Genomic DNA, 13,317 nt, shown 5'->3' with positions numbered 1-13,317 from the left:
CGACTGCAGTGGCCACAAATGTCTGGAAAACTTCTTTTTTTAAGTATTCTAAAAATTTGACTCTAATTTGAATTACTAAATTACATTTTCCAGGTTTGAGTAACTTTGTGAGAAGGCAACATGACAATAGCGATGAATATTTCACTAAGATTAGCAGAAACAGGTTACCAAATGCTGGCATGGCTCCACTTGCACTGTGTGATCCAACAAATCTCTTGTAAAATGACTTCCTTTTTTGTTTATCTGACGAAAAGCTCCTGGTCTGAACAACAGTCATGGAGGTGTTGCCTGTGGTGACATTTGAAGCTTTTAGTTATTTTTGGTCAGGGTAATGCCCATTAGATAATCTAATGATTGCTCTGTGGCCTTGCCAAAACGTGTTGGGTCTGCCTTGCATCATACATTTGAATAATCGGGAGGTCTAAAACAGTAAGTAGTTCAAAGTACTTCGTCCAAATAGCATATGGGGTTTGTCATGTGTCAGAGTGCATCTGTGTGTGTGGGCCACTGTGTGTGTGAAGGTGGGTGTGTGTTAATAGTGCAGAGAGATGTGAAAGAACCAAATGTGTGTTTGTCTGTGCAAGATGGAGCACATGTACTCTGTGTAAATCCTGCCCCGTGGTCATGTTTAATAACAGCCTGCCCCTCCTGTGTATGATAGCTTCCTAATCATTCACACTGGGAGAGTGTGTGTACGGTAATGCCTTCAGACGGTCCTCATATGAGTGTCTGCGTAGATCAGCCCCTCTCCTCTGACAATAATGGGCCCGCTGGGTGAGAAGAGGGTCATAAAGTGTTGCATATTAAAGTGTACAACCATGAGCCTCACCTTCCTACCCAGCGTAATTTTCACTCAGCCTTGTCCACTGACGATGTCCTTTCAGAGAGTTTTTGTCATAGAAGACTCCCATTTCTATATCAGCAATGAACTGCAGCCAACCCTAAATGACTATTACAGTTAAACTGCCTGCAGAACAAACTGTACAGTGCAGCAAGTCCCCCCTCGGCTCCCCTCCGGCTCTTATCATCATGATGCCCTATTTTTTATCTGAAAATATCTGCACTGTCTCATTGTTGTCTTTTATCTGTTCCTACCACCCTATAGGGATTTGTAGCACACAACATTGTTTGTACTGAGGCTTCCCTAACAGCCTTTCTGTTCATTATAATATATCACATACACCAGTTAAATAAGAAGAATTTCTGTTCAGTATTGAGTTGGTAAGATGAATGATTTTAAATTTACCGAGCTGAATGGAAACTGGGCTTTAACATGACATCTGAAGGAGTGGAAAATAGTGAGGCTGTAAACTGAAAGCTCCTAAAAACTATAGTTACTGTGTCGTTTGAAAAGAATTATACAGCGATAAAGAGAAAAATAGACACACTAAAACAAATCACATCACAAACTACTGACCAAAAACAAATGTGAATGTATCACAGACTTTAGGCTAATTCAGAGCATGTTTCTACTTCTGGACAATGAAGCTTGAAGGAATTCCATCAATCTTTCATATGCTCTCAGAGAGATGATATGTCTGTATCCCTCCCACGTGCCATCGCAGCACTCTAGTCCGCCTAGTGGTGACCAGGTGGAACAAGTGGAACCCGTGTGTCTTTTAAACAACGGTACTTGTGCTCGTCCAACATCTTTTTACGTCCCCATCAACGCAGTGTAGATAAGGAATCAGCCAATAATGACTACGCAATTAGAGAGGCGACTTTAAAGAGCCATACATTTAAATTTAGGAACCATGAACCTAGTGAGTTGGTAACTAATTATAAGAGCTTTTGGAGTAATAGGAGCCCTTTAGACTGAGGTCAGAGTGACTGAAAATGGGCTCCAACCAGCTTTCCATGACTCCCTCTAAGCTTTAGTGGCCCACTCTTTCTGACAGGCCAGTGCATATCTTCTATGATATAGGCAGAGAGAAACTTTTAATTAAAGATAAGCAAAGTGGCCCACAGGAGAGTTGTTTTGGACTTTATCACAGTGAGGGTGGAGACAACGCTATCCCGGTGAGACTGATATCTTTGGACAAATGCCTCTCTCGCTCCATTTGTCAACATTTGTCCCCCTCCTTTCTCTGGTCCTCGTTCCCCCCCCCCTCCCCCCCCCCCCTCCCCGTCCCAGCATCTGGACACCTTTGGGATGAAGGGAAAGGACGGGGAGACGAGGCCTTGTTTCATCTCTCCCATTCCACTCTTCCCCAGGGGGCTCGAGATGGTTTGTGATCTTGTATCTCACATGATACAGACACATCTAATCCTGTTAGGAGTTAATATCCTCCAGAGGTACAGAGGAGACAGCAGGAGGGAGAAAAGAGGAGAAGATGAAAGACAGGATGGCAGGATGGTCGAGGACAGAGGAGAATACTCAAAAAGCTTGTTCTGTCTCTATTTGCTGGCCCACATATTGGCTTTGGGTTAGAGTCTATATACATGGACGTTTGTGTTTCTGTGCCTGTGTATCCTCCTGGGACCTTCCCGGCTGCTGCCTGCATATCTGACAGACTCCTCTCAAGGTGTTTTCCCTGCGCTGCATTTCTGTATCTGCTCCATCTCTGCTCCCTGAGTGAGAAAGTTTACCCTCTAGGCCCCATCTGAGCTCCAGGCCCCCCAAGGCCTCTGCATTCCCAAAGCTCCTACACATCGGAGCCCGTTAGGCTCCCTTCTATACCACAGGGAATGCCCCCAAGAACCCCTAGGCCCCTCAGACTGTGCAGCAGCAGCTCTGCACAAGAGAGCTAGCCCAAGGGGAGGGGGGGGGGGGGGTGGTGTTGCTGTCTGGGAATACAACTAAGAACATGCTTCACTGAACGTGTGAACAGCCCCTGAGAGCGCCTCCTGTTGGTGCAGCATTGTTTTTGCATGTGGGCCTCCTTGCAAACCCGTTCAGTTTCCTCCCTGGAGCCTTGACCTTGTTAACGATCCCATGGGGGCTCATCGAAGCCTCTGTGCACTACATGTGCACTGACCTTTCCTTCTCCCAGAGGTTAAATAAAGTCTTTTTGGCCCAAAGAATCGCAGCAGGAGATGTATGCTGATGTTGGATGCACGTGGGATTTTACTGAATGACATATGGAGCAATGACATTACTCCTTCATAGACCACAGATTGTTCGATATAAAGCCTGAAAAAGTAAAGGCCGGAACTGGACTATACGGAGTGAACCATGCTCGTTTGTTGACTTTGAGTGTGACAGTGATGTTATATTGCACTTGCATTCAAAAAGAAACCTTTTGCAAGTTGCACATGGATACGGAGACTGTGAAGCTAGCAGGCCTGCTGTCCTACAGATGTCTTGGGCTGTGCATTACCAGGTGTACGTCACCTGAGATTACCCACGCTGACACCCCTATAAGGCACACAGCCAGCAGTGCAGCTGAGGGGGCATCTGGTGGCGTGTGTGCATGTGAGTGTGTGAGCATGTTTAGGTGTGTGCATTAATGTGGATTGGTGAATAGAATAGGAATAAGCACATTTGTGGTGTTATCAGATGATACCCTCCCTCCTACCATCTCCAATCAGGAAAAACTCTCAATCCATTTAAGTAAGGAATGTCAACGAGCGCAGTGTGTTTTTGAGTGTGTGTGATAATGATGGTGGTAATGATAGAAGACGTTTACAGCATGAACTCTTCACGGTCTACACAGCCTCGGCACTCTTCAGTTAAGAGTGAAGTGGAGTGAGTAAAATGTTCAGCTCCTGCATCCCTCTGATCTTCCTCTGCTTTCCGGGGCCCCTGCAGAGAGAGAACAAAGAGAAGCACTTCTTAATCAAAGTGCACTGGATTAAGAAGCAGAGGGAAAAAAAGCCGAACATCACAGAGATACTACCTCATAGCCATTATGTGGATTGGACAACAACTCAAATCACTACTTCAAATGAGCCGTCCGTGACTCTGTGTTAGTTTGGCAAGTGTGAAAGTCTGCAGTTGAAAAAACAGACATGCTGTACCGTGTGAGTGTGTGTGTGTTTCTGTGGGGGTCAGTGGCTTCAGGAAATGTGCACTGTGGTTTCCACGTGTCAACATCTAGCCAGCAGCTAAATGTATCATGCTTCTATTTGCGTGTTTGCATCACATTTCCATGTATTTGGCACAATTAATCCAAAGAGCTATGTGACCTCTATTTGTGCTGAGGTAATATGAAAGTTTTCCGATGAGTATTTTAGGATGAATGAGTTGAGCTGCGGTTTACGGAAGGTAGGGAGCCGTTTATTCACAGAGCAAGTGACAGCAGAGCGACGATTTTTTGGTCTATAACCTAAGAATGTTGTGCTCTTGTTTAATAAAGGTTTACCAGATGCAACTGTATATGTGAAAATTCACATCTACATTTAGTCATTTTGTACACAGTTTAATTCAAGGCAACTGACGGATGAGGTACAAAGCAAGCAAAATGGCTAGTTCAGGGAGAAGACATTGAAAGCAAAGTGGCATGAGATGTAAAGAGTTCCGTCTTCAACAGTTCTTTGAATGTTGATTGTTCCACCATCGTGGGACCACTGAAGTTATGCCTCCCTTTTGGCCGATCAAAAGTGAGACATGCGACTGCATTTTTGCATCTGGAGGGGTTTGATTGTGCAGCTGGTTGCTCTGTCACTAGGCCTGCATGAGGAGCTGGGTGGCGTATTCAGAACGGCAGGGTCTGATCTTTCCGATGTTCTAGTGAGCAAATCTGCATGTCCAAGAGATGGAGGATGTGTGGTCAGTAAAGCTCATTTGGTTGAAAATAAAGGTTGATGCAGATTCTGTGTTGGATGAAAGGCGACGATGGGAAAACCAGATCTTCTGAGGCAGGGCGAAATGTATATGTGATGTTTTGTAGGCCTGCGTGAGCTGGCATGACACAAATAAAACTGAACTGAAACTCATATTATGGCTTCAGTCAACACTTTGAGTCCCATCTGCTGGACTGAAAAGGCTCATACTGCCATCATGTGGCCTGAGGATGTAAGGTGCTGTACTGGAATAGAGGCTATTATTTACAGTGTGGATTTGGGTGTGTGGGGCCCAGCCTATGCAGAAAGGGGGGTGGGGGCAGTCAGTGAAGTATAGCCAGCTGACACTGAGGTATGTGTGATTTCTAATGAGATTTATTGGGGTCCAGATGTTCCTGGTTATGAAGATGTGCGATGGAGATGTAGAAGGGTCAGACCTGCACCCTGTCAGAGTCACGTGGGGTGCTGTCTTGTCTGTCACCCCCCTTATTTCCCAGCACCACTAGTCATAGGTGGCCTCTTAAGCTGACAACACCATCATGTTTTCGCTCTCTTTCTTCTCTCACTCAGTCACATGGGCGCGCACACACACACACACACACACACATACACACACAAAAACACACGCACACACACACTCGCTCACTTACCCTGGACACTGAAGTGAATCAATGTTTTATAAAATTACAAAAACATTGAAGATACAAAAGGCAAAAGGAATGTCTATAAAGGTAAGGACATACAAATATATACAGAGCAGTTAAGTGAGTTTCATGTATATTGTAAGTATATAAAGATGTTCACACGTCCTAAAGCTAAAATTCTGTGTTCAACCTAATGGACAAACAGTGGCATATTGCATACTTCCTAAATCCAGTTTACACGGTCCAGCACATTTTAAACAATGACACAATTGAAACAATAAAACAAGAAGCCAGTGCAAGTGTACGGAAATATCCAAATTGCGTCAACAGATTCCTCATCTTACAAAAACAATCTTCTTGGCTCAGAATAACTGTGGTATTGTACCCTCTCCAAGCGTGAGGTTTAATGTCAAATAAGCAAGGCGAGGTCTAGCTGAGGCCCATCGTGATCGCGCCCATCATCAGTGAGTCTGTTCCCGTGACGCTGACGTCTGGCTAAGGGAGGCATCAGCTGTGCTCATCTCTTTGGCGAGTCTGACAAAGGCACCACAACTGCTGACCAGGCTCCAAGCATTGCTCTCTACTGGCTGGCCCAATTTATTGTCACCTTCCTCTCCGTCATCCTCCTCCTCCTCCTCATGCTGCTCAGATGGCAGGTTGCAGCTTGGTCAGGTTCCTTTGGTGCATGCTGTGGTGGCGCACCAGTTCGTCAGAGCGGGCAAACTTCTTCTGACAGTTGGACCAGCGGCAGATAAAGGGCTTCTCACCTGACAACGAGGGGACGAACAGGAGAGAAACAAAAGAAATTGTTGCCTTAGAGTAAGTTCAACTATTGGAGTGAATGCTTGTATTTTCTTGAACATGAATCAAAGTCAGAAGGAGCATAATAACAAAAGATAGAGAGGTAAAAAATAAAGGTATACCCACTTGTTTTACCTGTATGAGTCCGAGTGTGCGTCTTAAGATGATCTGACCGTGAAAACTTTCTCTCACATGTCTCACACTGAAAGGGTTTCACTCCTACACAGAGGTGCCAGTGATTGCAACCGTGGCAGAGAAAGAAATGAGAAGCGGGGGTGGGGTGAGGGTCAAAAGTTCAAATATTTCATTCGCTGGAACAATCACCGCAGAGGTAGTGAGCATTACAAACGAAAAGAGTTTAGGGAGATTTTACAATTTCAGCATCCATAACGGGATTTACCAGGTTAAGTAAAGGTTAAATAAATAAAATCAGATTATTTCGAAAAATAATGCGAAACAACTCACGCTATAAATTAAAGGAAAAATATATTAATTAATAAAATCAATTAATTAAACCTGTGTGATTAAAATGGGTTGCGATCACAAACATTTTTGATTGCTTTATGATATTGTCTAAATGTTTCCATATGGCCTAAAGTAACATAATCACAGGGAAAATAGTAAATGTGTTTTTCAGTGCATTTATTAGCCAAGAGGTGGTTACTTTTAAATGCTGTGTGAAAAACACATTAACATTTTGTGTTTTAGAGGTTTTTTTTCCTCTCCCGCTCTAAAACTGTCTCGTGGCTCGTGGCCCAAACAAATACAACAGCTTGACACCAGTGTACCTGTGTGTCTGCGCTGGTGCCTCTTTAACTGATCTGAGCGAGAGAATCTGCGGCCGCAGTCTGTGAAATCGCACTGATAAGGCTTCTCTCCTGCAAAACAAACCAGCGATATCATCAACATCACAGCAACCACTGGGCGAACTGAGTCTCCCCGCACACACCTACACAACTTCACAACTACACACATTCTAACCTGCTTACAAAAAAACGTTTTATTCAAATTTAACTTCATTGTCATTCAAACGTAAAATAAAACAACTTGGGTAGGAAATCAGATCATCTCACCTGTGTGTTTGCGACCATGCATCTGCAAATGTGACAGTTTAAAGTATCTCTTGCTGCAACCAGGGTAAGCACAAACAAACGGACGCTTCTCACTGGCCTCTGAAGACTTCGCCGATGGATAAGTCATACCTGGCACCCGCTTGACATCCTTTAAGAAACAGAAGTAGAGAATGGGCTTTTACAATGATTTTCATGTATGTATTTGCATCTGCGTGAGTGTTTTTAGATGTGCTTACATGTGTGTTCACTTACTTGAAGTCCTCTGAAGACACCGTGTGTGTGTATGTGGTACTGGGTGCTGACGAGCATGGATGAAGGTGGAGCTGTGGGGTCACTGTCAAAGCTGGTTGCATGGCTACTGCTGGACCACAGGTAGAAATAACAAAATACAACGAAAAGAAGTCAGATGTGTACATACTATTCAAACTGTAACAAGTGAAAACATAGCAAAGCCAAAGAGTTTGAGAATATATGAGAAAATTTACACAAAAGGAATTTTTATTTGTTTTGTCAATTTTCTTACTCATAAATGTTTAATATTACAGGGAGTGAATAAGATATAACACAAGGGTTTTACATCTAAAACTAAGACTTTAAAAAGAATCCTTACTTTGCAAAATCTCAAATCAGTCTTTATAGCATGCATATTGCAAACACACAAAACACACACACACACACACACAAACACACACACACACACACTATTCTGGTCATCTCAACTTCCTGATATCATTTGGCATTAGACCAACAACCATGGTGAAATCATCCTCCTCCTCCTCTGCACCACTACAAACACCAGTCAACAAAGTGTTATGTAAAAAAAAACAAGGAGCTCACCTCTTCATGGAAGATGCCAGGGTGTTCATTGGGTTCCATGCAACACACTCCAGCTGAGATGCCATTTGGTACAGGTTATCACTGAGTAAGACATACAGGACAGGCATTAGCATTTTCATTTTGTGGTTAAATATTAGATTTCCACTCTATTTGATTGGCAAAAAGTTGTGTTGTGCATTAAGGGGTTATTAAATTAAATGGTTACAGAACAAGATTAGTGCTGAGGTTATAACAAAATGTGTCGTTTGTCTGTTATTTTTCTTTCTTTTTTAACAAGCTATGTTTAGAAAATCCAAAAAAGAGAAAACACCAAACATGTTAATGTTTTACAGCATTCTTCCGGTCATTTCTCTTCCCTTGTATGGTTAATGAAGATGTTTCATTCAGGGGAACTCCAAAGTGCTGGCTTATTAACACATCCTGTCCACCCAGCACACTCCTCACTGGCTTCATTAAAAAACATGGGCTCTGAGCCATTCTTTACCTTGGCAGCTCACACCAGAGCGCACACAGTGTAGAAACACACACACACACACTCGGAGATGTGAATGTGCACTGCGGGGGTGAGCGCCTCCGTGCCTAGTACACCATAGACCAGTGCATGACATCACTCCGTCCTCAGTATCATTAAAGGCGAAACAGTTTCGGGGGAATTCTGGACGGCATTCCTTGAGAAGTCCTTGAGGGAAGGATCGCGATGGCTCACTAATCAGCTCCGAACTATGTGAAACTGTGGAACGACTCACTGATATCTGACACATATATACACATTGTGAGTGAGCGTGTGCTTGTGTGTGTGTTTGTTTTGAGGGCTTCCAGTTCATGCCATGTGTTCTAACAACACTGAAGTCCTCTCCCTTCTTATCAGCGGCTGTTCCAGTATTTGGGTTGCACATGTTCCCTTTCTCCAACAACATCCCAGGGCGGCATTTCAAGAATTTCATCCCAATTTACCCGTTCAGATGTTTTGCCTCAAAATGAATGCACACATTCAGAGGTTAAAATAAGCAGATGCTCAGCCTCAGTCAGTCCACCCCCACTTAAGTCTCACTTTCACTGAACTTGTCTCTTCTACTTTTCGCCTCATGTTTCCTCAGGGTAGACTCATACACATCAACAGTAGATCACTCAGTGTTTGTTTTGGCCTGCTGAGCACCAGCGGGTAGCACTTAACCTCAGAACAAATTAGGATTCACAATCCAGACAGTGCAGAGGCAGACACGGGGCTTAATGTTGGATCAGTGAGAGTTCACACTTCTAAAAATTACCAGCAAGTGAGCAAGCTGCATGTGGTGTTAGTGGAAAGAATCTGACATTAATTGATGAGTGAGGAGTCTGAGAAGAGTGGAATTTGTGCTTACAAAGGGGATTTGAGGGAGCAAGAGTCAAATATAGCAACAATAAACGCATGCAGGGGCCGACAATTGTACCTGTTGTAGTTTCTCAGCAGCAGAGCTGGGCTGCTTGGACAGGACTCGGTAGGATTGTGGCAACCGAACATAGGAGGTGGAGCCGGATACTGCTGGTCGACTGAATGTAAAGAAATTCAAAATCTGCTTTAAAACCGGGCTGACTAACTCGGTACATTATCGTTTGACCTGCCAATTAACTCTTAGGTCTATAAAATATATAAAGTCCCAAAACACAAACATGTTTTAATACAAGCCAAAACCGACCAGTATTGACATTTAAATGCCTGGAAGCCATAGTTTTCTGGCATTTATGGTTAAAACATCACTAAAATTATAAATCAGTTACTAAAATAGTTTCTAGTTAATTTTGTGATTCATATGATTCTGTGATTCATAAACTAATCTTTTTACATCAGAAAGTTGTTAGAGCTGTCAAGGTTCAGCTGCACCCTCTCCATAGTCCTACAGCACTTTACAATCTAGTAAAATAAATAAGAAATCTTAGTTTTAATGATCTTCTAGAAAAATGTATGTATTATTTACGTTCTCTTTGTCAGGACACACCCAAACACAGAAACACCAGTTGAAATACAATTCCAAAGTAAATCATAGCTAAGGTTAAAGACAAACGCAAGACAGAAAAGGTCAAATAAAAGCAGGGTTCCCATCCAGGTTTCTGTAGTTTTGACATTCCGGTCACACAAAACTCTTCCCTCAAGTTATTATTTCCACAGTCATTAACCATAGGTATGCTTAAAGAGCGAGAGCGTGTTTATGTATGCCTGCGTACATGAAAGTGTGTGCACGCAGATGTGGAGAAAGATGGAGAGAAATGGACGACAGCGATTCTGTCGTGTTATGAAAAATGACAGGTTACTTATATAACCTTGTGGTGACATGACAGCGCTCCAGTCTGCAAGTCAATTTAGTGGAAGGACGTCGGGATGCAGACAGTTACCTATGTTGTTTGGCGGCGACAGCGTGTCCTCGTGTTTGAAGGACAGGCTGGAGAGCTGAGGGGTGTGGTGAGACGGCGTGTGACCATAACTGGGGTTGCTGTCTAAACCCACTGCTCCATAACCTGAAATGAGAAAAGACAAGTAATGGAAAGTAAGAACAATTTTACTTGCCTGGTTGACTCATTAGATTAGTTTTCACAAATCACTGTAACTTTCTGAAGCTTGCTCTCCAGGATCTGGTCAGTTATTTTAATCCCCCTGGTAGAAGCTCTTAAGGCCTGGCAGAGTTACCACAGAGAGACATTCATCACACTACTAAATCCTCTTACCTTGTAACATATTCTTTTCCCCCCATCTATCTTAGGCCTTGCGGTTACAATATTTATGGCAGGTGGAAAAAGACATTTGGCACAGACCGACTGAAATGATCTACTGTAGAATGTCCTCAGTCAAAAACGAGGCTGAGTAGTAATGAATTACATGTATGTTAACCTAATTAAAGTTATCAGGCTCCAAAAGATGTATTGCAACTCCATATTGCAGTGCATTATAATATAGAATAAATAGCGAGTTAAAGCAGAATCTTACATTCGAGGCAGCTACAGTTTGTGGAAATGATCATATGCACGAAATGTGTGTGCAGCCCAAGTGAGGCTCCAGAGGGATGAAGACTCACAAACTCCTGCAGCCTGCAGAACACTAAGCCTTATATTTTATCACTTCATCAAAAACTACTTTCCACTGAGAAAACAAGGCTCACTGTCTCTGAAAGTCTCATCAGCAGACACATACAGGTTTGAACCTCTGAAGTCAGACTAACCAAGTCCCAAATGGCAAGAGACATAAGCGTTGTTTACCGTACTGGCAGAGACATAAATATACTGTGCTCGATTCCAGATTAAGTTTGGAAAAACATAGGGAGTTCGGCCTCTCTCGGATCTCTCAGTTTTTGTGCCCTTCAAAAAAATCATAAGTGGAGCAATACGTTAAGGTGGTGATTCACAGTTCATAAATTCAGATTTCTTTCCTCAGCTTTGATGACTACTGTACTTTGCCCATGACAGCTCAACACACCATATGTTTTCTGTATCTGCATTCTTTATTATAGTTTGGTCAGTATGCACACAGGACCCTGCACTGATGGCTTATTTGGACCCATAGTGTTGTGATGGACAAGCTCATAATTAACTTTAGAACTTTTAGAAAAATATGGTTAGTTGTATAAAAATGATGAATTTCAAAACAGCACATGAAACACACATCATGCACAATAATTAAGAAACTGTGATGTAAAGCTTTGAGATAAGCCACCATGCTTTTAGTAGTTGGGGTATATGACTTCACTGTGGGTTTTTGGGAAAGTGCACCCAGCATCATAAAATACTTTGAAAGTGAATCCTGAAAAATTAACCCGAACTTTCCGAAGATTAATGCGTTAGTGTTAAGATCATAGTTATGAGCATTGCATTTACCAAATGAAAAAAAAAAAACTAGTTTGTGTCGTAACAAGAAGAGAGGAAATCCTATGATTTATCAAAGTATTTGCTCTGAAATGTGATTTCAACATGCTAAATAAAATCCGGTTGTTCTGAGTCTACCGGAGACTGAAAATCCAACTGTTCCTTTCTGTTAAACCACTGTAAATACCCAGTGGAAAAGAACTAGAGATCTCTGCCAGAGCATTAACAGAAAGTTGTCACGCTTATCCTGACATGGGACAGAATGACCCCTTACAGCTCATAACATCCTGCTCAGACACAACACTGTTGACAAACCCTAAACATGGCGTTATTCTGTGAACACAACAGGAAATGGACACTGGTTTGCTATAAAACTTTTCATTGATTTATGTGTGACAACAATAAATTGAGACAGAGGCAGGACTGGTAATGAGCAGGCTTACCCTCAGTCCTGGGTACAGGAGGAATATCAACACAGCTGGGCAGGTACGTTCCACTGGGAAACACTCTGGGCTGACTGGTAGGTGGTTCTCCAAAGGCCCCAACTCGACAGGGGCCTGAGCCTGTAAACTGGCCTGAGAAGTGCACTGTGAAGGCCCCATGTCCACATTGGTCCTCTGTGGTCTCAAGGGGCCCCCATCCTGGCTCTTGCTTGATGAGTGAGTGGTGGGAAGGCAAGCAGCCGTAGGGAGACCCAGGGTGGAGGTCTAGCAGTTGGGTCCACTGGCCACCGCCAACGGACATCCCACAGCCGCCACCGGCTCCTGGTAAGGATGGCACGGGAGGCGCTGGGGATAAGAGGGTCAGATCCCGAACTTCTGAGCCCATCGGCATGGCTCCACACGTTTCGGTCAGCATTGGTTAAGGCGAGTGGGAACAGTCCAGACAAGGAGTGACAGTATTCCAGTAGAGGTAAACGCTGGGAAATGAAACGAGTCACGCAGTAATAAACTCCTAAAAAACGTAACACATTATCTGAAGAAACTACAATCACGGAGCTTCTGGAGGAGCAAACATCAGTCCTCAGAATACACTTTTACATGTCATCTCTGCTGTCTCCTGTGATGAACTCAATATTGAAATTAGCTCAATGGGTGATGTTGAACTAAGTATGTAGGTGCCAAATATCGAGCAGCCTGGAGATCTTCAGCCGGTTTGGAGTTGGAGCCTCTGAAGTGAATCAGTGCCTTGTCCCTCTGTCTCTACAAGGTCTGGCTTTCCTTACTCTTTTGTTGGCTCAAATAGTGTGTAACTCATTGGACAGGGGGAGGAGCGAGACAGGCTGAAGATGACTCCCTTGCCTTGGCCCAGTGAGCACAGGCCGCACTTCTGGATAGATTCTAAATAACACATTTGCATAAGCGAGTATTGCCCTTCTTCTTTCAAGTTCAACTTTTATTAATGTT

General features: G+C 43.3%; 1 protein-coding gene across 4 annotated transcripts; it reads right to left on the bottom strand.

Annotated features, from left to right (window-relative positions):
- Positions 1 to 5,388: 5,388 nt before the first annotated feature.
- wt1b (WT1 transcription factor b) lies at positions 5,389 to 13,128 on the bottom strand. Of its 4 annotated transcripts, none has more exons than XM_067487482.1 (9): positions 12,355 to 13,128; positions 10,451 to 10,573; positions 9,511 to 9,610; positions 8,081 to 8,161; positions 7,496 to 7,604; positions 7,244 to 7,391; positions 6,959 to 7,048; positions 6,297 to 6,389; positions 5,389 to 6,136 (listed from the first exon to the last, which is right to left on the bottom strand). In XM_067487482.1, exons 1-9 carry the CDS (start codon positions 12,767 to 12,769, stop codon positions 6,015 to 6,017), a joined length of 1,281 nt encoding a protein of 426 aa, XP_067343583.1. In that variant the 5' UTR covers positions 12,770 to 13,128; the 3' UTR covers positions 5,389 to 6,014. The 4 variants fall into 4 exon arrangements, with proteins under 4 accessions (XP_067343583.1, XP_067343602.1, XP_067343592.1 ...); XM_067487501.1 differs by having other exon boundaries at positions 6,306 to 6,389; XM_067487491.1 differs by having other exon boundaries at positions 7,496 to 7,601.
- Between the last annotated feature and the right edge of the window lie 189 nt (positions 13,129 to 13,317).

Source organism: Channa argus, chromosome 2, assembly GCF_033026475.1.
Source record: "Channa argus isolate prfri chromosome 2, Channa argus male v1.0, whole genome shotgun sequence".
Classification (NCBI taxonomy): Eukaryota; Metazoa; Chordata; class Actinopteri; order Anabantiformes; family Channidae; genus Channa; species Channa argus.
Note: the sequence above shows the minus strand (reverse complement) of the source record. Positions and strands in the feature narration are given on the sequence as shown.